This window comes from Lycium barbarum, chromosome 9 (assembly GCF_019175385.1).
Source record: "Lycium barbarum isolate Lr01 chromosome 9, ASM1917538v2, whole genome shotgun sequence".
NCBI lineage: Eukaryota > Viridiplantae > Streptophyta > Magnoliopsida > Solanales > Solanaceae > Lycium > Lycium barbarum.
The window spans coordinates 120,730,735-120,752,748 of record NC_083345.1 but is presented as its reverse complement, the minus strand read 5'-3'; the positions used below and the strand labels follow the sequence as shown (position 1 = coordinate 120,752,748).

The following is a 22,014-nucleotide window of genomic DNA, read 5'->3' as shown; positions in this document are numbered from 1 at the left end:
AATACTTAATTTTCATCGTAATTTTAAGCTACTATTTGATTTGTTGGTTGATTTTATGTGTATTTATTATTGTTTGTGATGGTGTTAATTTATCTATTAATCCAATTTTGAGAGAAATGTGGATGGATTACCCATTGAAAAGAAGAATGAGAACTTGGTAATTTAGCTTGTTAAGCCAAACTTAAGAGAAATCAAATATTTTAGAATTTGAGGTGCTTCAGTTTGGCTAAGATTTTATGAAAATAAGGAATACAAACGTAAAAACTTTAATGTAGAAATATAGAGGAATAAAACTTAAGTATACATAAATAAATTCAGTCTAAAATTAAATAATTAATATTCAACCGCGTATCGCGCGGGTACGTATACTAGTATAGATATAAAAAGAGGGTAGTCTAGCTTGATATTAAGCCAGGTGGCGTAATATGAACAAGCCACTTGGCAACAAATTCTATTTTTATTAATTTAAAAATAAGTTCTTAATTTTAATTCAAATATTACCATTTAAGAATAATATCATAGTATAATTTTAAATAATAAAAAAAAATGAAATCAATTTAGATTAACTTCTATTTAGAAATCAATTTAGATTGACTCCTATTCTCGCAGTAAATGGATTCTGAAAAACTTTAAAATGGTTCAAGATATGCTTATTATTATATTATCATCTTTAATAACATTTCAGTATGTAGGATTTTCATTTGTTAATAATTATTATACATTTTTTTAACAGGACCTTGATTACGGTATTGCAAAGGTAAATTTGATATTAACCAATTATATTATTTAAATCTAAATTAAAAGTTATAGAAGAAAAACATTAAATTAAGGAATTATGATAATTTTTTTAATATTATTAACCAAATGACACTTTTAATTGAAAATGGTTTAAATTTTATTTTGGTGGATATTGATTGGAGAATATATCAAATAGGTGAGAGATAAAATAAAGATTTGAAAGGTCTTGACACAAGATCCTTGCTCAAAGCTAGTAATTATAGGACTTTAATTAAGATTATTGCGAAATTACAATTATTGACACATTTCAACCAAAAATATTAAAAATTATAATTATTGCCTCATTTAATTGTAGATTATTTATTCCTTTTATGTTGAAAGTAAAAGGTATAAATATAGAAAGAAAGAAAAGAAAAGTAAAAAGAGAAAAGAAAACGTAAGGAATGGTACAATTTTTTTTTATTTTTTTTGTATAGATTGATATAAAATTTGAATTTGAATTTTGATAACATCTTTTATATATATCCCATCAGTAATACATAATGACAATGTTGGAGAACTGGTAACGTCCAAAATACACTCCTCAAAGAGAAAGTGTACACGGTCGTATGCAATATATTTACCCAACTATGAGTCGGGGTCGATCCCACAGGGAACAATATGCTAGGCGATTAAGAAAGTAAGGAATTTTCACCAACTAAGCTAAAGCCAAACGATAAATGGTATTTTGGTTTTTGTTTGAGAAAATTATAACTAATGCAAAAATGTGAACTAACCTAGAAAGCAAGTAAAATGATCAATGGCCACAAGCATGGATAATAGGAGATTACACTCAAGTAACGATCCAATGTATTTCACGATTTTACAACTAAGAACGGGTTTATGTCAATAGATAATGATTTCTAAAATCTCATTGAAAGTCTTCCAACCAAATCAATGAATTTCACTCTAAGCTTTTCCAAGCCTTAGTGTGATGTTAGGTACAATCAATTTAACCTCAAGTAACTATCCTCTTCCGAGCTCAAGTTATTAGATGAGTTTAATGACCCAAATTCTTGTTAATTAATCTTTCCCAACCTAGATTTCCTCTTCCAAGCTCAATCTAAGTAAATGGGTGAGTCCTACGGTTAGCTAATCCCTTTGGAAACATTCAAGAACGAGATTAATTAAATCAACAAAGACCCACTTCAATAGCAATAAGAATCATTCAATACATAAGCAAAACAAGAGTTTCAATCCAAACTTTAATCCTAGAATACTTCCATAAACAAGGTTCAAGTATAGAAATGAAAACTACACACTTAGATATACAATACAAAGCAAGAGGTTGAAGAAATGAATTAAAGGTTTAAGAAATGCTCAACCAAATCTTCAAATCTTCAACCCCAAAGTGTGGTGTAGATGAACCCTAGCCTCCAAGCTTGCAAAATGGCAAAAGATGATAATGTTTTGCCCTAGCCTCTCTTTTGTAGCTCCCTCCAATTTTTCCAAGTCCAAAAAATGTCAAAATCTGCCCCCATATTTCTGTTTTTGCAATTCTGCCCGTTTTTGCAAAACTGTCCACTTTTGACAGTTTTGCAAATCTGTCCCGTTTTTGCAAAACTGTCCAGTTTTGACAGTTTTGCAAAATGGTCTAGTTTGGCCTCTTTTTGACTTTCTTTTCACTTGGTTTCTTCCGATCACTCATTTCAGCTACTTGGCTTGTTTTGCTCTATTTTGTTCCATTTTGGTCCATTTTGCTCTTTTATGCTCTCCGGGCATCTTTTCCTACAAAACAACATAAAAACACAAAAAGTAACAACAAAAGTGCTTAAAGAGTCGCAAAAACTTAAGGAATTAGCATCGAATATCGCGTAATTTCACGAGTCATCAAGAACACAATGTTAGAGGTTCTCCGCTTTTGATATTAATTGTTAGCTCTATTCGTGAATTTATATTTACTGTATTCTTCATATTCTTCATTTTTCAAAATTTATTTAGTTTTAACATTTCATTTCTATGCGCAGATGGTGATAGTCGTATTACAGGAAATTATGACACTAAAATAGGTTTTTTGACCACTATACCCAAGCCTAAAGTCAAACATGTATTATTTCTTAATGTAATTATTTTAATGTTGTTTGTTTGTTTTTTTGATAGAAAATGGATATACTCAACTACGTAAATTAGAAAAATAATTTATTATTGGAAATTTAATTAGTCGATTAGATGCTTTCTAATTGCTAACTTTTGTTATTATTTCAGATTATTATTTATTCAACATAATGCTCATAGTATTATGATCTTTTGGTTTATTTTACGTGTTTATGTTATTGCTTAATGATGGTGATAGTTTATCTATTTAATCCAGTTTGAGAGGAACTTTTGATGGATTACCCAAAGAAAATAAAATTGAGAAATTGGTAAACTCAATAGCTTTCGTTTCAATAGAAAAATATATTTTCTTATTTATTATCCATTGACATACTTAAGATATTATCTTCACAACCGTTTACATAGCTTTTTCCTTGCTACTTCATTGATTAGCACGGGATTTTTCATAGTTCATTCTACCAGTTATGCTGCTTATGCAAGTAATTTTTCTAAAAGAGTATGTTTTTTTTTTCCCTTAGCTTGCTATCTGTTATATTTGTTTTTAGGGATTAGTTTTCTTTTGTTTTAGAATGTATTAAAACAAACTTAACTAGATAATAGTTCATAATTTACTTTTTGAATATATTGTATGAAATTAGCATTTTTTGCGATTTGTATGTGAATCTGAGATTTACTTGAATTTGAATTTGATCTTTATTGTAATTTTAGAGAGAATTTTCAAATTTAAATTGATGTTGTGTTTTGTGAAATTGGTTAACACTTGCATATGAGAATGCAAGGACGAAACCTTAAAAGAGGGTCAAATAAAAAATTTGAATTAATATATTATAATATTTTAATGAGAAAATGAAGTTGATGCAATAATTTTTTGAAATGATGTATTAAAGCGCGTTTAACTAAAATATAAAGCTTACAAATACTAATTATTGTTCAATTAAATTACTAATCTAATTGCTTCATACTCAATTGTTATACATGTTTGTATTCTTTGGTTTAATTCTAAAGTTAATTCTATTAATACCATTTCGTATCTGATTTTACATCATCCGCCACTGCAAGAATATCATCGGCGGTACGTAACTAAATAAATGATTGTGAATAGATATATAGCAAGTCAAAGTTTGTGAACCACATTGCTTTTTTTTTTTCTTTTTGCATGAAAGCCACCAAACCAAGTTTGGCAGTGTTTTATTAAAAATAGTAAGTTTTCTGTACAAAAGTGTAAGGAAAGAAAAGAAAAGAAAAGCCAAATGAAAATATCCTAAAAAAGAAACAAAAGTACTGAAATATGAACTACATCCAAAAAAAAGTATGGAGCCTAATCTACTGCAGATCCTCTGGCCTTGCCTTGATACCATCTCAGACATCTACAAGCTCTCACTAGGTGCTATGGTTCAAAGTCAAAATGAATACATATTCAGGCTTCCAGGATGGAGTAGAAATCCTCCATGTTCCTTCAGATGTAGCTGCTATTTCCTTGCCTTGATGTTGACCATTGTTTGCCATTGTCTCAAGTTGCCTGATTGAAACAATCTTTAGAAGTCTTACAAGAGAATGAGCTTCAAGCTAATACCACTCTTGTACTCCTGCCAAAGATAGTGTCATACAGGTCCATGTGCTATTCATGGCATGTTGAGATGCAAACTTGTTGCTGCTACTGCTCTCCAGATTGTTATTAATCTCCAGGTATGTGATGGTACTTAGCTAGTCTGATCCTCATGTATGGTATATATGACTTTTCTGTATTTAGGATTTTCCTTGATTTCACAGGAAGTGAAGTAAAACTCTGAAAATGATGATCACCTGCAAAATCAAAAGCATAGTTAGTTAAAAAATTAGCCAGTCCATTTCTTTCTCTCAGAACATGCTCCACCCTCACTTCCTTATGTAAAATTTGGTACGTTCTCAGGATAAAAGTTGAATTTGAAAGTGGTGGAGAGCAATTTCAGTGCGTTGGGTTTCCAGAGTAAAAAATTCACCTCTATTATGCCATGGCTAGCTATTAGTGAGAAGATTCTTTCCGAGTTTACTGTAGGAGAGAAAATCGAGGTTTCCTGAGGGTACGTTCATAATAATCACTTAAATATGCACTTGACGGTTTTGGTCCTTTTAAGTTTGCCAAAACTTTACACTTTTAGTCTCTGTCAAACACTTTATGAACTCGATTAGGTATGTGGGGAACTATGAAAAAAGAGGGAATTAGTGGGAACGTACATTTAACGGTATAATTTTTGTAGTTTCTACTATTGTTTATTTATTTCTAGAGTCTGATGCAGCTTTTTGAGGTTAATTTGTGCTTATTGTATGATCTCTCCCAATTTTCCAACTAAATGTAGGACTTGTTTTACTTTTTCCAGCTGTACGAGGAGCTTCCTTGCCCCCTTGATAATTTTGAGCTGTTACTATGTAGCATGCCTGATCCAGAAGATAAGTTTTTCCCTCTCTATCCTTATATTTCAATACAACTGTCCCCCGTTTGAAGGCATCAATACATTTTTTGGTGCTCCTAAGATCGGAGATTCTTCCAAGTTGGGAAAGGGAGTCGGAATGCGTTGCTTCCTCTGTCCAGAGACCACATGTCCGCACAACGCATTTGTGCCTGCCCGGAATGCAGAGGTACACTTGTTCTTGACCCGACCAGCGCTCCAAAATGGAGGCTTTATTGCAACATGTGCAACTACCTAGTTTCTTTGCCCGAATGTGCTCATCGGATTTCTAGGACTCAGGATAAGTGTCCTGAATGCGACTCAACTATCATAGAAACCGATTTCAACAAGAAAACAACACCCTTAAAAGATAGAGCTACACATCATAATGGATGTATTCTTATAAGAGTTGTTTTGTGCATTTGGTCTCTATGAAGACATAGTTAATCGAAATTTAATTATGTAATTTAATTGAATCCAAGTTTAATTATGAATTGAGTTATATGTCTCTATTTTAGAAAACAGATTTACGAAAATATTCCTCTGAATGATTGAAGAAGTTATGTACTAAACTTTTTCACAGTTGTGGATATTTTCTTCTAGGTATGGAAACCATATGAGTTGCGATGCATTTCACGAAATTAACGGACGTTGTGTTTTTCTTAAAATAAAATTGAATTTTATAGTTTCCGTGCATTTTTTGCTCGATGGGAAGTGGTAAAAAATAAAGTCATTTGCACCATTATCCTTATTCGGGGGTGGATTTTAATTTTTGTCAGCAAATTGCTAGTTTTTAATTTTAGGCGAAGGACAAAAATTAAAGATGAATAATTGAAAGGGCCAAAAAAAAAAAAAGATTGGCCTTCGTTCCTATTGGTTGCGTGACGACAGCTTAAATGGGGGACTATTTTGAACCCACTGTCAAACATAAGGGACCATTTTTACGTTATTTGTAAGGTGTGGGGGACTATTTTGAAACTGCGGTCAAATATAAGGGATCTGATTCATTGTTAGGTTCTCTTCATAACCACTCTCTTTCCGATCTATCAATCAGGTATGCCCATCATCTCTCTCTCTCCCCTATTTGTTTTTTTTCAACCCTAATAACAAAACCTTTTTTTTTTAATCCTCGTTTTTGCAAATTTCTGAAGATTATTTAATAAACAAAAAATATCCAAGCTTGGTTCATGTTTTTTCGCAAATTTCTCTTTAAAGGAGGAACATCCCTCTTTTAATAAAAAAAGTTCTAACATTTTTTTTTTTTTTTGCAATTTGTTTGTTGTGTCACTACAAGACTTGTACCCTACAGATAAGACTTTGAATTTTGGACTACAATAACATACAAACCCATCTGGGGAGGGTAGCCCCAATTAACCCTGCTAACTGGGGCTAATCAAATTGGCTTTACTAGCAGCGGCATCAAATCGTTTGGTTCCTTTGCTCATAGTGTGAATTATCTTATCATCTGATTTGAGTTGTATGTGTGTTGAATAACTGAGGTATCTTGTTAATTAACAGACATATCCTCTATCCTTTTTTGGTGAGACTTACACACACACACACACATATATATATTTCTTACTTGTTGACAGTATCTGCAGCCACATGGGTGAAGAAGTTCTCCCACTCTCTCCCCGTAGCCTCTTCCTTGGCATATGGACGTTTTTCTCTCAAAACTTCAACGCCGTGGTTTCATCTTTCAAAAAGTTTAGGTGGGCCTGGCCATGGTACCGTGGTGGTAAGTCTTTTCACTCACCTCCAGATTGTGCTTTTTCATTGTCTTGGTGTGCTCAATGTTGTGGTTTTTTTTTTTTTTTTTTTTTGAGATGCTGAATTCCTTTTTTCTTGTGTTTCCTCTTTCAGGGCGTACCCTTCATGGTAATGATGTATGGTGGTCTATTTTTGGTAATCTTTCCTGGTTTTGCATGTGCCTTGCTCTATTGAATTTTATGGTTGATCCAAGTCGTAGCATGACGTTGGCGGCTCTCCACGTGATTTTCTCTACGGGGGCCCTAATAACTCATTTCACTTTGATGCACTCGATTGTTTATTGGTATGGCGACATGCCTTTCAAGTTAATGGGTGCCAAGGCGAAATTTATGATTGAGGTCATCCCTATGATAATAGCAGCAGCCTTGCATCATCTTTTGGAATTCAATTATGGGTATCTCCTGCTACTGCTAGTCTTCACAATATATTTTTATACCTTTGCGCACTTCATGCACGTAGCCTATGACATTGGAGGAAAAGACGTATTGTTGGGATTACTAATGCCGGTTCTTGGTTACATGTTGAACGTAGAATTGTTACTTAGAGCTTTGGCTTTGAGCTTCTGCTTAGGCTTCAGTTTCTATAGATATGTGACATATTGTGCTCCTGAAGTACCTGCCCATTCTAAAAAGGAGCTGGAGCGGCTGCCTTGCTGATTTGAAGGTGTTTGTAGAAGGACAAATCTTTAGCATCTCATATATTATAAGCAGAGGCGGACCCAGAATTTTGAGTTCGGCGGTGCTGGACCCAGGAATTTTGAGTTCGGGGGTGCTCTATTAACTATTTATATCTGTTTCCTTTATATTTTTTATACAATTATACACTCCATGATTAAGTTTAATGGGTGCCGGAGCACCCAAACTTTACACATGGGTCCGCCCCTAATTATAAGTTAGTCTGTTGTCTTTCTTTTCGTCATGTGATGAGTCTTTGATTCGTATATTTTGTTCTAGCTTTTGCCCTTCTCATTGTTAACCTTATCAAAGGACAAAAGGCAGAATATTTAGAATCAATTTCTACAGGATCAATGGCCAGCAATTGTGTATTTAACATATTTAGAAGCCAACAAGGAAGTGTACCAGCACAGCTGTATGTGGCTGTACAGAAAGCATACTAAATTGTACAAAATGGGCTATTTTGGTAATTTTCCCTTAAATTGCAGGGCTTTCAGGTTCATCCCTTGGAAAACACGAGTTATCTTCGTGTCATATTTTCAGGCTTCCTTCGTCTCTCTATCCTCTCTGCTTCTTCTTTCGCCTTCCTTCTCCACCACCTTATTCTTGCTCTGTAGAGAACTGCTCTGTAGAGAACAGAAAAGTTTCCGCGGAAAATCTCAAACCAAATAATCCCTAGATTTAAAAGTGACAAAGGGCCCTATGTCATTCAAAGTGTTCATGGTTGAAAAGGGAAGTGTTTATAATTGTTTCTCTACTGTAATTTATACTGTCGTATGGGCTAAATTACTGAACAGCGGACACAACAGAATTATTTCGGTTCTTCGTCTCTCTCCCTCTTTCCGTTATGTTTTTATTATACTAATTCTTATATAAAAGACTATGATTCGCCTTTCCTTTCCATTTTTTTTCTTTGGAATTGAAATGGAAAGCTACAAGCTTTAACTTCTTTTGTTTTCTTATGCACTGTACATTAGCAATGGTTGAAGTGTTCTATAGGAACTTTATATATATTTTATTTTGATTGTGTTAAAAAATTGTGGTTGAAGTGGATTCAATTTGTACCCACACAATTCCTTTCAAGATTTCAATCTAACTTTTGTTAACAAAAAGGGTGAGCTATAACTTATTTAAATTTTTTTACCAAATTATCAATATCAATTGTACTGTTTTCAGACAGATATATTGCGGCTTAATCTCCAGATGATAATATGGGGGGTGGCAAGGAAATAGGTAAAATATTATCCCTCATAAGTTTTCAGAAGTGATTTTTTTTATTTGTGTCAAGAATAATGTGAGAGCCCATTTGGATTGGCTTATAAGTTGCTGAAAATAACTTATAAGTTGTTTTTAATTTTTTTGAGCGTTTGACTGGTCAGCTTAAAGTCATTTTGTGTTTAAAATAAGTCCAAAAAAATAATTGGCCCCGTTTGGCTTAGCTTATCTAAAGCAATAGCCCAACTTTTTTTTTTTTTTGCTGTTGTTTTCAGCTTATAAGCTGTTTTTTTTTAAGCCCATCCAAACAGGCTCTTAGTCATGTTTATTCTTATGTAAAATTTTCACAAACAACTATCTTTTAGCTCCTTCTAGCAACCTATAATTACATGTTCTACATTTACAATTCGTAGCTGAAGGACCTATATTTAGCTAGTAGATGCGTCGACTTAAATATAGGATAAATATAACGAAAATACACACGCTAAGAAAACTGAAAGTGCTATATTTATGGAACAAAATCTATTCCAATTTAAATTAAAATCAGTTTTTAATGTTCCTTGATTCACGCAAATATCCTCCCATTCCATATCTGATCTCATATCTCATTTAAACAGCTAACAAATTCAAAAAAAATTGAATTCAAAAAGTACATTCATATTTTTAATAAAAAAAAAGGTTCAAAAATTAGTTCATCAAAAAACTTTGAAAATAACAATATCAAACCAGTGAATAGAGCTCGTTTAAACGACGAATATATACTTGAATTTATCTGTTGGAATATCATATTCAAGTTGAGTTCATAATTGAGGTAACAACGTTTTCACTGCAAATTTTTTTTTCCTGAAATTTTGAAAAATATAATCAAAATATATGAAAAATATATCTGAAATATAGTCAAAAGAAACCAGAATAAATAATATTGAACATAATAATAAAAAATACAATTAAAATATAGCCAAAATATAATCATAATTGAGTTCATAATTGAGGTAACAACGTTTTCACTACAATTTATTTATTTTTTTATTTTTCTAAAATTTTTCTAAATATAGTCAAAATATATGAAAAATATATCTGAAATATAGTCAACAGAAACCAGAATAAGTAATATTGAACATAATAATCAAAATACAATTAAAAATATAGCCAAAATATATATATGAAAACAACTATTAAAATATCAATCCAAAACATTAGGAATTGAAAATTCGGGTTCTATACCTCTAGTCCTCATCGGAGTAGAAGCTTTCTTAGCCATTTCACTTGAATCAAACAAAAAACAACCAAGAACAAATAGTGATAATTAATTATTTAGAGTTGCATTGCTGATTCAAACGAAAAAAAAAAAACGAAAATATAAGTTAAATACACGGTGAAACATAAAAATCAGTATAGAATTTTACCTTTTTTTGGGAATTAGATTTGAATTATGAGTGAAATTAATGAGTAGTTAATTAGAGATAAACAAGGAAGTTGAATTATTGTAAAATTGATTTGAAATTGGAGGAAATTAAGGGATATTAGGCATAATGGCATGTATTTAGGGGGATAGGAGAGAGGGACCCTTTTTTCTTTTGCTTAAATTTAGGGGTGTGGCAAGTTATCAGATGAGTGGTAAAAAAGTGATAGCTATAGAAAGTAAATATGTTATATTTTAGCTACAAAATATAATAATTGTAAAGTTTAGTTATGTTTCATAAATAGATAATAATGTAAGCTATGCCAAGTAAATTTTACTATTCTCATCCGTATTGTTTCCCTTCCATGTTGATGTCTTTTAAGAACTTCCATTTTAAGGATGAACTGATATACTACACTTTAGGGTGAATCTATTTAGAAGTTTTAGCAATATTGCTCTATTGCTTTCTCTAGTGTTGCTCAAACTTTATATGAAGGTTAAGGGAACATGTATATTAATCTTAGTGATATTGGGGATTTATTGATGTTGATATTGGGGATTTATTGATGTTTTCTTTTGGTTTCTTCTTTGTGCTATTGATAGGTTTGCTCTTAAGAAAGTTGCATCGTAGTTTAAGTAGAGAGTAATTGATAATCAATTGATATTACTAAAGAATAAATCTGGGAAAAGAAAATTATTTAATGCTACGATGCATCTGCAAGTGGATTTTTGGATTCCTTTATGTATAATTTTGGGGCTTATTATGCTCCATTTTGAATATATTATCTATTTTGTCTTGCAGATTCAGAAAAGACATTATGACCAACAGTTATCGTCCGGTATTCAGACAAAGATATTTTTTAGCTGTTAATGAAACTCTAAGTTCTTGCTAATTAATTATAGAAAGGAAGGGGAAACAGTGTCTGAATGTGTTTTGTACTACTTCAATCAAGTTATTTTTACCTTTTCTGGTGATTAGTTTTATTTTTATATAAATGTTATATGGATGGACTGTTTTTATATACGTTCTTTTTATTTGTAAACATCCTAACATGCCTAGCCATTTTTCAGGAGTTTACTCTACACTACTGCTATGACATAGAAGATAAAGAGTCACCAGACCTTGCTTTTCGCCTCGGATTGTTCAGTAAAAATTTTGTACGATTTTTTATTTCATAATCTAAATCTTTGTACCAATATATACAATGTGTAGTCTGAAGAATTTCGAGTTCTTATGGATTTAAATCATTTGAGATTGAAAAACGTTTTGTATACTTCCCAAATAGTATTTCTGGATCCTCACTTGCTTATTAATAGTTATAGTGTCAAGTGAGGGAAGGTGACAGACAAAAACATTTTAAGTTCTAGAAGCAGAACAACAAGCAGGCCAAACTATGGGGAAGGATTGATTTCAGATTCTCTAACTTTCAAGCCCTTCAGGCCAATTCCACATACCTTATTCAGGCCCTTTAGATTTTGGGTCCCTTTTCCTTGAGAAAGATCACAGTGTTATGCTTTTGTGTACCGATAATGGTTAGTTACTGAATGTGTTGTATTTGTAATTTTACTCCATCCGTTCTAGAAAATGATTACATTATCGTCTATTTCCCCATTTCATTTACATGAAATGTTTCTACATGTTCTTTTTCGCGTATCCTAACTTGGACTTCTTTCGTGGTGTGTTCTCTACTTCATCCAAAGGTTTTCAAGAAGTTCATGTATCCCTGTAGTGTATAGTGGATCTGGTCTGTATATTTTCATTCCTCTCCTCTAACTTGTTTAAAATTGTTGTATGTTATCTGCCATTACTTAATAAATTGTTCTATAGACAACAACCATCGGTTCAATTGGGAGGCGCTGCTGTCAACTTGGTTGTTGGAGAAAAACCTCATTATGTTTATTTTGGCATATAAGTGAGTTTTTAGATTTTTTCCCTGTAAGCTACTAAGAGGCCTTGAGGTGCTTTTATTCATCTGGTTTTATATGAAAAACTGACTTTGCCTGGTTGGTAATCTTTTTTTTTTTTTTTTCGTTTTCAAAGTTTTCGGAAATATGATTATGAGTTTAACTTAGGCTATTTTCAAAACTGTAAAGATCCTAATGCTTATTTTCCAAGTGCAGATTGGTCAAGGAAAATATGTTAACACTAACAAGGCTCACGGCCCTGAAACCAATTAGATTATCGCAGTGAATAAAGTGGAATTTGTCAATGCGAATCCGGTCGGAGAGTGTTCTCTTTATGGTTGAAGAGATTTGTATTTTACGTATATTGAACCACACAAGCATTATGAAATTGGAGGCTTTGGTAACATCAAGAATATCAGACAGCTTATATTTTGAGTTCAAGTTCATTGAACCAGGGGTACTTCTTCTCCTTACTGTTTGACAATTCCCAGAGAATTCATATTTATTACATGAGTTGACCTCAACATTACAAGACAATTACTTTTGTAGATTTTTTCCGCATATATACCTATTTTCCTTGTTAAATCTTGAGAGCATCGTGATGCAAGTGAAAATGATGTTCGAACGAGTTGGGAAGTATGAAATAAAAAAGAATTTTAAATATTTGCGATTTGGGTATATTATTGTAACATTCGTAGAAGCCTATCCATTGACATGTTAAAGGAGGTACTTGATAATTCCACACCAAGCTATTTTCCTTTAATTTTTGGTCAGTTAGTTAGGCTACACTTTGACACTAGAATTTAGTTAAATGAATAGTGAGGTGATTTCCAGTACTTTTGCTTCAATTGGGAAGTAGATCACATTTGTCTAACATATACATCTTTATTTGATAACATTAAGGAGCAATTGCTTCCAAGAGTATAACTACTCTTCCAAAAAGTTAAAATAATTTTTGAATAATTTTTTGTGCGCACGAAGCTTGACTTTCTATTCTTTGTTGATATATAGTTTTTCTTTGCATACATTCTACCTTCCACTTGTGGAATTACACTGGGTATGTTGTTGTTGAATTATAGTTTCACAGTATCTGTAATGCATTTGTATTACAAGAGTGTCTCCAATTCTTGAAGAACAAACAAATTATAAAATTAATTGTGCTCGTGTTCATTTATCCACTTTGCATAGAGAACCACACTTGCGCTTATGGAATGAGATCCAAGTTTTTGCAAGTAAAGGCTTAATTCGCACCATATAGCCATACTTCTTGTGCAAATACAAGTAATGGGCTCTCGCGCTCTTGAAATGTCATTTACAAAGGCTTTGAATTATTCTTCATTGTTGAAGTCCCTTTGCCAATCCCTTTGCCAAGATGTTGCTAGACAGATTGGCACAATGTTCGAAATGTGATCAACCTGTGAAGTATGCGTCATGATTATCTTATGATGCCTACTTAGCTTACAAGAATCTTCATTAAGGGGCTGAGTTACATCAAGTATCTTCATTAAGGGGCTGAGTTACATCAAAGTCTTACATGTGTCTGGAGTAGGCATGGAGGGGAATAGTAGCTTTCTTCTCCATTGCACAATTGTAAGGTAATTGTGGGAGCTATTAAACAGATAAATTTACATCTGAGTGAGGTGATGCCTAGCCTTTGATAGGGGGATGCAAGTTCATGAAGAAGCTGAAGAGGATTAGGATGACGACCATAACCTGCATCGCAGGTGTCCTTCTGATAAATATATACGATGTTCAAGGAAATACGATGTAATATAATTGTGGCAAAAGTCATAGATAGCCCCCAAAACTTTACCACATTTTCCTCATGGCTACCTAAACCTAACATTTTCTAATTTAATACCTAAACTACTCTAAATTTGTACCACATAGACACTTTTTGCCCACATGGCACGTACAATAGGCGCGTGGGTCCTCTTGTAAAATCTTATTTTAGTATTTCTTAAATAACTTTTTCCTTTTCTTCTTATTTTTCATTTATTTTGATTTTCAAATAATCTGTTTCTCTTTCTTATTCTCTTTCAGCGTGGGTCCTCTTTTGCTTTTCTAACCACCATTTTAGCTACCACATCCCTCTGTTAATTGTTCTCATAACTCCATTAATTCATTCTTAAAATAGTAAGTCCTTTATCCATAAACTATTATGCAACTATTAAATAGAATGTTAGATTAAATAGATGAATAAAAAGGTTGGTCAGAGATAAAATTTCCGGCTAATATCCATGGAAGATTTAACAAATTTTTGCACTTTTCATATCTGCAAAAAGATTTGGTGGAAAATTTTGTGAAAACGAAAGGAACAACTTGAAGGCCATCCGGAAAAGGGTTGGTATGGCCTGTTTTAGCCGGATTTTGGTAGTCAACCGGCGACGATATCAGGTCTAGGAAGAATAAAAATGGGCTGTTGAGTTGATGGAAAGTCGGGAATGATTTTGCGGGGAAGAAGAAGGGTAGGGTTGTGTTGGGTGGGTGGGGATGGGGATGTAGAAACGTTTGGGTTGATGAGGAAGAAAAGGAGAATAATTGTTGGTGGGGTGGAGGAACGACGGCTGGCGGTGGGGAATGGCGGTCGATGGTGGTGGGTTTGACGTGGTGATTGTTTTGGTTGTGGTGAGGTCCGTTATTTTTTTTAAAATTACTTCTTTAATGAGATGAAAATTGTGGGGAGGGGGGGGGGGGGGAGGGGCGGCCGGAGATGAAAATTGGGGGGGGGGGGGGGTTGGTTGCGGCGGCGGGAGATGAAAATGGGGAGGGGGTTGTTGTATATATTTTTTTTTTAATTATTATGATGGACCCTGCCGCCACGTGTCATGTTTTCATTTGACAAAGTTGTCATGTCATGGAGAGTGTAATACACTCTCCTAATTTTGCTGAATATTGTGAAAAAGGTACCCAATGGGATCGAATTCGGACTGATTTTGATACTCAATAGGTATAACCCTCGATTTAGATACCCCAGAGGAAAATGTGGCAAAGTTTAGGGGGCTATCTATGACTTTCGCCTATAATTTTTTCTAATTTCTTTGTTTAGATTATAGTATTAGGAAGCTCCGAGGATGTATTGGACTTGCATCGTTGTGATAATATGATAGGTCGAGTTCAATTTTTTTTTTTTGGGTGTAACTTTTTGTTGGTGATATTACAATTGAAAAATAAAAATGAAGAAATAAAAATTTCTTCGGCTGAGGCGCGGATATCTCGCTCTCTTTAAGGAGATTCAAGCCCACTGCAGCAAATCTACCGGTCTAGCAGTAATCTTTCTGACTTGTCCCCTCCAGGATATAACAGCCCGATCACGTCGTATAACTCAACAAACTCTGGACAAGATGTTGAGTCCAAAGCTCCACCAAAAAAGAAGAACACTTTCCTTTAACTAATAAACTCTTTTATTTATTTTTTCTTCTCTTTTTATGAACTCTCCAAAGGATATATATTTTCCTCTACACCCACAAGTTAAGGATTGATAACTTATTTATAGGTGAATTGGTGAATAATATCATCCTTATGATAATAGAGAAAAGGTATGGTTTTTGTGGGATATTAACCTTATATTTTTGTACAAGGAATAATTGTCATATTTTATACCTCAAAAAACATGAGAAACTAAGACTAAAATTGTCTCTTTGTGGCTGCCCAACATGAAAGACATGGTCACATTTTATACCACAAAAAAAAAAACATGAGAAACTAAGACCAAATATGTCTCTTTGTGGCTGCCATGGTCACACTTTATACTACAAAAAAAATGTGAAAGACATGGTCAAAGAGACACTTTAACATATCAATTAAATGATATTAAAATGCTCAAAACACTTACAATCCCCCACTCATTTTAATATTAATCTAAAGAGAGCTTATTATTTGAAGGTAGACTAGTATGCATAATGAAGGTATGCTCTGCATTGAACCTTCACTTAGTAAAACAATTATCTTTACTCCAGAGCTGTAGTAGTCTCAGACTTGAACTATGATTGCTTTAGGGAAATAAAGAATTACTGCTTACACATAATAATCAAGGTGTTGATCCCAGTTTTCATGAGTGCTTTTGAGAACGAGCCCAATTCTCATAGGGTGCCTACTTCCACACTCACATAGGTGAAATCTGTCAAGAGTGTTTCTGTAACTTAACACCCCACTCATACGAGCTACAGAGTTTCATTAAGAGTTTATAAACTCAACCTCCACAAATTGTTACAGAATAATGCACTTACACCATAGGGAGGGAATAAATAAAATAGTGCATTTTTCTCAACAAGTCATCATATGATTCGTTTTTCCCATTGAACCTGGTTATAGGATCTCTAGTCCCCAGGTTGGGTTTCCTCATATATGACTCATGAATTTATGGGCTTCAATCTCATCCCCCTCGATGTGCTCCAGACCTTTTCTCTTGCCAAGGCCTTGGTTAGTGGATCTGCAAGATTATCACAAGATTTAACATAATCAACATTAATGGTACCACTTGTCAAATATGATCTCACAGTACTGTGTTTTCTCCTTATAGGTCTGGATTTACCGTTATAATAACGGTTTTGAACTCTACCAATTGCAGCGGTGCTATCACAATGAATTAAAATAGGAGGAATTGGTTTTTCAAAATAAGGAATTTGAAATAATAAATCTCTTAACCAATTCGCTTCTTCACTAGCTGAAGCTAAAGCAATGAGTTCAGCCTCCATGGTAGAGTTAGCAATAATAGTTTGCTTTTTTGATTTCCAACAAATAGCACCACCTGCCAACGTAAAAATATAACCAGTGGTAGAACAGGAATCACCAGATAAAGTGTTCCAATCTGCATCAATAAAGCCTTCAAGTACAGCAGGATATTTTTTATAAAATAAGCCATAGGTTTTTGTACCAACTAAATATTTCATAACTCTCGTTATGGCATGCCAATGTTCAATACCTGACTTGCTTGTAAACCTGCTAAGTACTCCAACTGCATATGCAATATCAGGCCTAGTGCAATCAGTCACATATCTCAAACTTCCAATTAAGCTAGCATATTCCTTTTGATTTATCACATCATTGTTACTTTGAACAGGAAACAAGTGAACACTTAAATCAAAAGGAGTTATAACATGCTTGCAATCAAGATTTTCTCAACATAATGTGACTGGTCAAGGAATGTTCCATCACATGTTTTAGTAATTTTTATTCCAAGAATTAAATTTGCCTCACCAAGATCTTTCATGTCAAAATGGCTTCTAAGAATATTTTTAGTTTCACCAATACCATTCATGTTAGAGCTAAAGATCAATAAATCATCAACATAGAGACAAACAATAACATGTGAATTATTCCAAGGACATCATTTTCTCAGAGGACTTGGCTGACCCCTTCTCGAATTCAAAGGTAGAATTGAATAACATCATTGTGACATCTCGATCCCTTGTTATGACTTTATTTGTGTACTAAACGGTGCATTAAATATGATGTTGAAATAACGTAACTGTTTATGACCCTTCTTAAAATTTAAAGGTTGAGTTGAAAGACGTGATCTTGGGCATTATGCATGAGGCTGGGAAGATCAACCTAGTGGATTTTTTCCCCGTTCTTGAAAAGACAAATCCTCAAAGAATAAGGTATCGCTTGTTATAAAACATGTATCTATAAAACAAACTTAAACATAATATGTAAAAACAACTTAGATAGAATCTGTTAAAAACAACAAACTTCAGAAAAACGATAAGAACAGAAACTGGAAATATAAACAGTATCTGAAAAATAATTTTAAGTATCAAACCGAGCCCACTGAATTCACAGTGTGTCCTTAAGGAATTTATTCCCCTCAATGTACCCGAGGAGTTGGAATCTTTTCTCCCAGGATAGAACGATTTACTTACCAAAATAGAGGTACTTCAAATTTTGATGACGACGAACCACGAGAAGGCAGTATATCACACAAGAAGTTTAAGAAATTTTTGAGTGCAAGAAGATCAGAAAATTCGTAAGGAATAATCTGAGTATGAGTAGGAATTTATAGCAATTGAGGCACTGTTTCTGAAAAGGTTTGTAACCTTTCAGAACAGTCCTGTTGCAAAAAACTATGGAAAAAGGATTTAAATTTAATCCGGAAAGAAAGGGGGTCAGGTGTGCGGATCTGGGTCACGAAAATTTGGTCCAAAAAGATTATCAATCAATCAGATCATTTGACCAAATTCGAAGCCGAGCGAGCGAGCGACGACGGCGCGAGGGACTCTTCTTGACCCTTTAGCACTAGAAGTAATGCTTTTACTTATAAGCCCAATAACTCTTCTTTCCACTACAAATGAGGGACAAATGTTTCTTTCATAAAGAAAAGGGAATAACTTATTTCCCTCCACGTTTATTCCCTCCATTTCTCATTCAACCAACAATTAAACCCAACAATCTCCTCCATGAATGGGGAATGGCTATAAGATAAAGGAATGCACGGACAAGTGTGTGATATTTAAACGAAGATTAATTGCATCTGGATAAGTAGCTTTTCCTTTGAGCTTTCCGTAGTGAACTTATATCGGATATACTCGATCAATCGGTAGATTTGATATATTTGAACCGGCGAACTTTGTTGTATACCTAGACAACATAAGTGTCATGACCTAAATACCACTAAGTCGTGCCGGCACCTACTATATCCCACCTCGGTAGGAGAACCCTTCCCTTAATCAGTTATACAACAATAATTACTAAATAAAGCGGAATTGATGAAGAGTCTAACATATATTATAAATATCAAGTGTGGAATTCCCAATTCTAAATACCACCCAAGGAAAAATGGTCTGAAATAGTACAAGAGCCACTGATCAACGGGTCTGAATAATACATGAGTCTCAAAACTAGAAATACTGTCTAAGAATCAAAGTAAGACAAGTAGTAAAGAAGGAGTCCTAGCGGTGGCAGACTCGTCCAATAAGCTCACCCTAGCAAACTTCGCAGATAGCCTTGGGATCAATGTCGAGGTGCAGAAGTGGTACCGATCTCGTACTCTGCACTAAAAAAGAATGCAGCAAGGTAGGGTCAGTACAAACACAAGTACTAGTAGGTATCATAGGACGACCACAATTAGCTAACATATGCACAGGAAGAAACTGAAGAATAGACATGCTCGCAATCAAGTACAAGTAAAAATCACAAACCACTATATCAGTCCCAATATAGAAAGACATATACAGAATCCAAGGCATAAAAGGATGATATGAAGAATGAATAAGCAACGCAAAGCAATACAATACAATGCAGTGCAATGCCCGTAAACACATGCTATGGCGGTGTAGATCGTCGTCCAACAGCTATGACCCATGGGGGACCCGCGAAGTCCATATACCACTCTCACAATCCCGGTAAGGTTCTCGGGCCTGGTTTACTCTCACGATCCCGGTAAGAACCTCGGGCCTCGTTTACTCTCACGATCCCGGTAAGGACCTCAGGCCTCGTATACTCTCTTCTTTATCATCACTTCCAATCAAGTCACAACACAACCATATAAGGCTACAAGCCCACAAATCAATCAACAATACCAGCCTAGTCCATCCCAACTTCATACCTGAACGCGTACATGCTTTCTCCGACAGTATCTAACTATACATATGTTTCGCTAATCGAAGTCTAACCAAAAAGATAAGTTGTAACCTACCTCGAAGCCGAACGAGAGACACGAACAATCAAACTTGAGCTTTACCCTTCCGGAACGCTTCCGAATGATCGAAATCTAACAATTAAATATTCTATGTTAAAAATACAATTTTTTCATAAATTCTCATTTCTTAAGACTGGGACTCGAAACCTTTAATTACCCCAAAATTTTAACTTCGAATTAAAATCTAACTTCCACAGCTCAAATACCATGAATTTAACGGTCCATATACAATTCAATGCATCTAGTATTTAATTTCATAAACCTAATATGCTACAGTTGTAGTTGTAACATAATAATATATGGGAAAATCCGAAACTTGAACTAAGTGATGGAAACAGTACTTCAAACCAAGAAAACAATACATAGGAATCGTATACCATACCCATTCGTTATTGCTCAATTACTAGCCAATAATTACACTTAGCCCTCATATAATCGTGTAATCATTATGCCATGATGAATCCAACAATGCTCACAATATTCTAATAGCACCAAAAGCTAGGACCATAAAACACTCAATTGATGTAACCAAAAAAAAAAAAAAAACAACTTGGCAGACTCAGGAATTTTGAAGAAGATAACTTTGTAGTATAATTAAAGTCAGTCACGTGATGATTACAGTGAATATCAACAACAAAATGTAAAGGCCATCTACCTGATGCCTTTTGATGCCTCTTAACTGTTGTGCACGAAGAAGTTCATGGTAGTTTTCTTTCGCTACTGTGCCAAAGGGTTTCTATTTTTATTTTTTTCTTTCTTTGCCCAAAGTAAATGAATTATTTTTAAACCCTAGGCTTCTAAGATATATAGGTCATAAGAAGTGGTTTAAGCCCCATAACTTAATTACTTATTCACTAAACCATTTGTATAAAATATAGTCATTCCGTCAAACACCTTATTTACCAACCTATACCCTATATGTGTGAAACTCATATTCCTATAAATAACTATTCACACATTAAATAAATATATTTAAAAAAAATATCCGCCAATTAAATCACCATGCCACCAATTCCCACACGTCAAGAATACATTTTAAAACTACGAAAAGAGTATTTTAGTGGGAAAAAGTTCAAACGTGTTAAACGACTAAACGGGTCGTTACAATAAGTCACATAATTAACCCTCAACCGTCTATGGTTCTCACGGTTGCGTTCGTTTCAGCCATGAACACCGCTTGATTTCGTAAGTGCATAGAGAATGGGCCTTTACTATCATTCCCCTTGAAGCAGCTTACACTTCACACTCGCATAGGTGATTTCTAAATGTGTAGTCTTATGGATACACTATCTGGTCATATTCTGCCAGACTTAGACAACCATTAGAAAAATTTAATGCTTTATTAACTCATTAAGAAAGCCTTAAGGTTTTATCCTTGTTTCTGAACATTGTCTTCATAACGAGAATGGGTTGAGTTATTTGACAATGTTGAACCGTCATTCATAACTTTGTTTGATCTCTTTGAACCTAACTCTTGGGATCTCCAGTCTACTAGATAGAGTTACCTCCATGATGACTTGTCCTAGGCCTTAACCCCATTCCTTTTGATGATCTTTCAACTGCCTCTCTAGATAGGCCTTTTGTAAGTGGATCCGACACGTTATCTCTTGACTTTACATAGTCAATAGTGATAACACCACTAGAGAGTAGTTGTCTAACGGTATTGTGTCTTCGTCATTTATGACGAGACTTTCCGTTATACATAACTCTCTCTGCCTTACCTATTGCCACTTGGCTATCACAATGTATGCATATAGGTGCCAAAGGTTTGGGCCAAAATGGAATATCCTCCAAGAAATTCGGAGCCATTTCGCTTCTTCACTGGCCTTGTCTAAAGCTATAAATTCAGATTCCATTATGGAGCAGGCGATACATGTCTGTTTGGATGATTTCCAAGATACTGCTCCTCCACCAATGGTGAACCATATCCACTGGTGGATTTAACTTCAGATGATCCGATGATCCAATTTGCATCACTATATCCTTCAATTACTGCAGGATATTTATTATAATGCAAAGCATAATTTTGGGTGTGTTTTAGATACCCCAAGACTAATTTCGTTGCCATCCAGTGAGTTTGATTGGGATTACTCGCGAATCGACTCAGCTTGCTAATAGCACATGCTATATCTGGTCATGTACAATTCATGA

At 34.1% G+C, this 22,014-nt stretch overlaps 1 protein-coding gene across 5 annotated transcripts; it reads left to right on the top strand.

Annotated features, from left to right (window-relative positions):
- Nucleotides 1–4,179: 4,179 nt before the first annotated feature.
- LOC132609717 (uncharacterized) lies at nucleotides 4,180–7,965 on the top strand. Of its 5 annotated transcripts, XM_060323838.1 has the most exons (4): nucleotides 4,180–4,518; nucleotides 5,190–5,448; nucleotides 6,860–6,996; nucleotides 7,122–7,965. In XM_060323838.1, the coding sequence occupies exons 2-4, from the start codon at nucleotides 5,441–5,443 to the stop codon at nucleotides 7,682–7,684; spliced, it is 708 nt and encodes a 235-aa protein (XP_060179821.1). In that variant the 5' UTR covers nucleotides 4,180–4,518; nucleotides 5,190–5,440; the 3' UTR covers nucleotides 7,685–7,965. The 5 variants fall into 5 exon arrangements, with proteins under 5 accessions (XP_060179821.1, XP_060179825.1, XP_060179823.1 ...); XM_060323842.1 differs by lacking the exons at nucleotides 4,180–4,518; nucleotides 5,190–5,448 and adding an exon at nucleotides 6,145–6,312; XM_060323840.1 differs by lacking the exons at nucleotides 4,180–4,518; nucleotides 5,190–5,448 and adding an exon at nucleotides 6,244–6,312 and having other exon boundaries at nucleotides 6,553–6,996.
- The last annotated feature ends 14,049 nt before the right edge of the window (nucleotides 7,966–22,014 follow it).

What these genes read in the sequence shown, in the direction of transcription:
- LOC132609717 (XM_060323838.1), top strand. An exon ending in CTGGCCATGGTACCGTGGTG is followed by an intron (nt 6,997 to 7,121) that starts GTAAGTCTTTTC and finishes TTCCTCTTTCAG; the next exon opens with GGCGTACCCTTCATGGTAAT.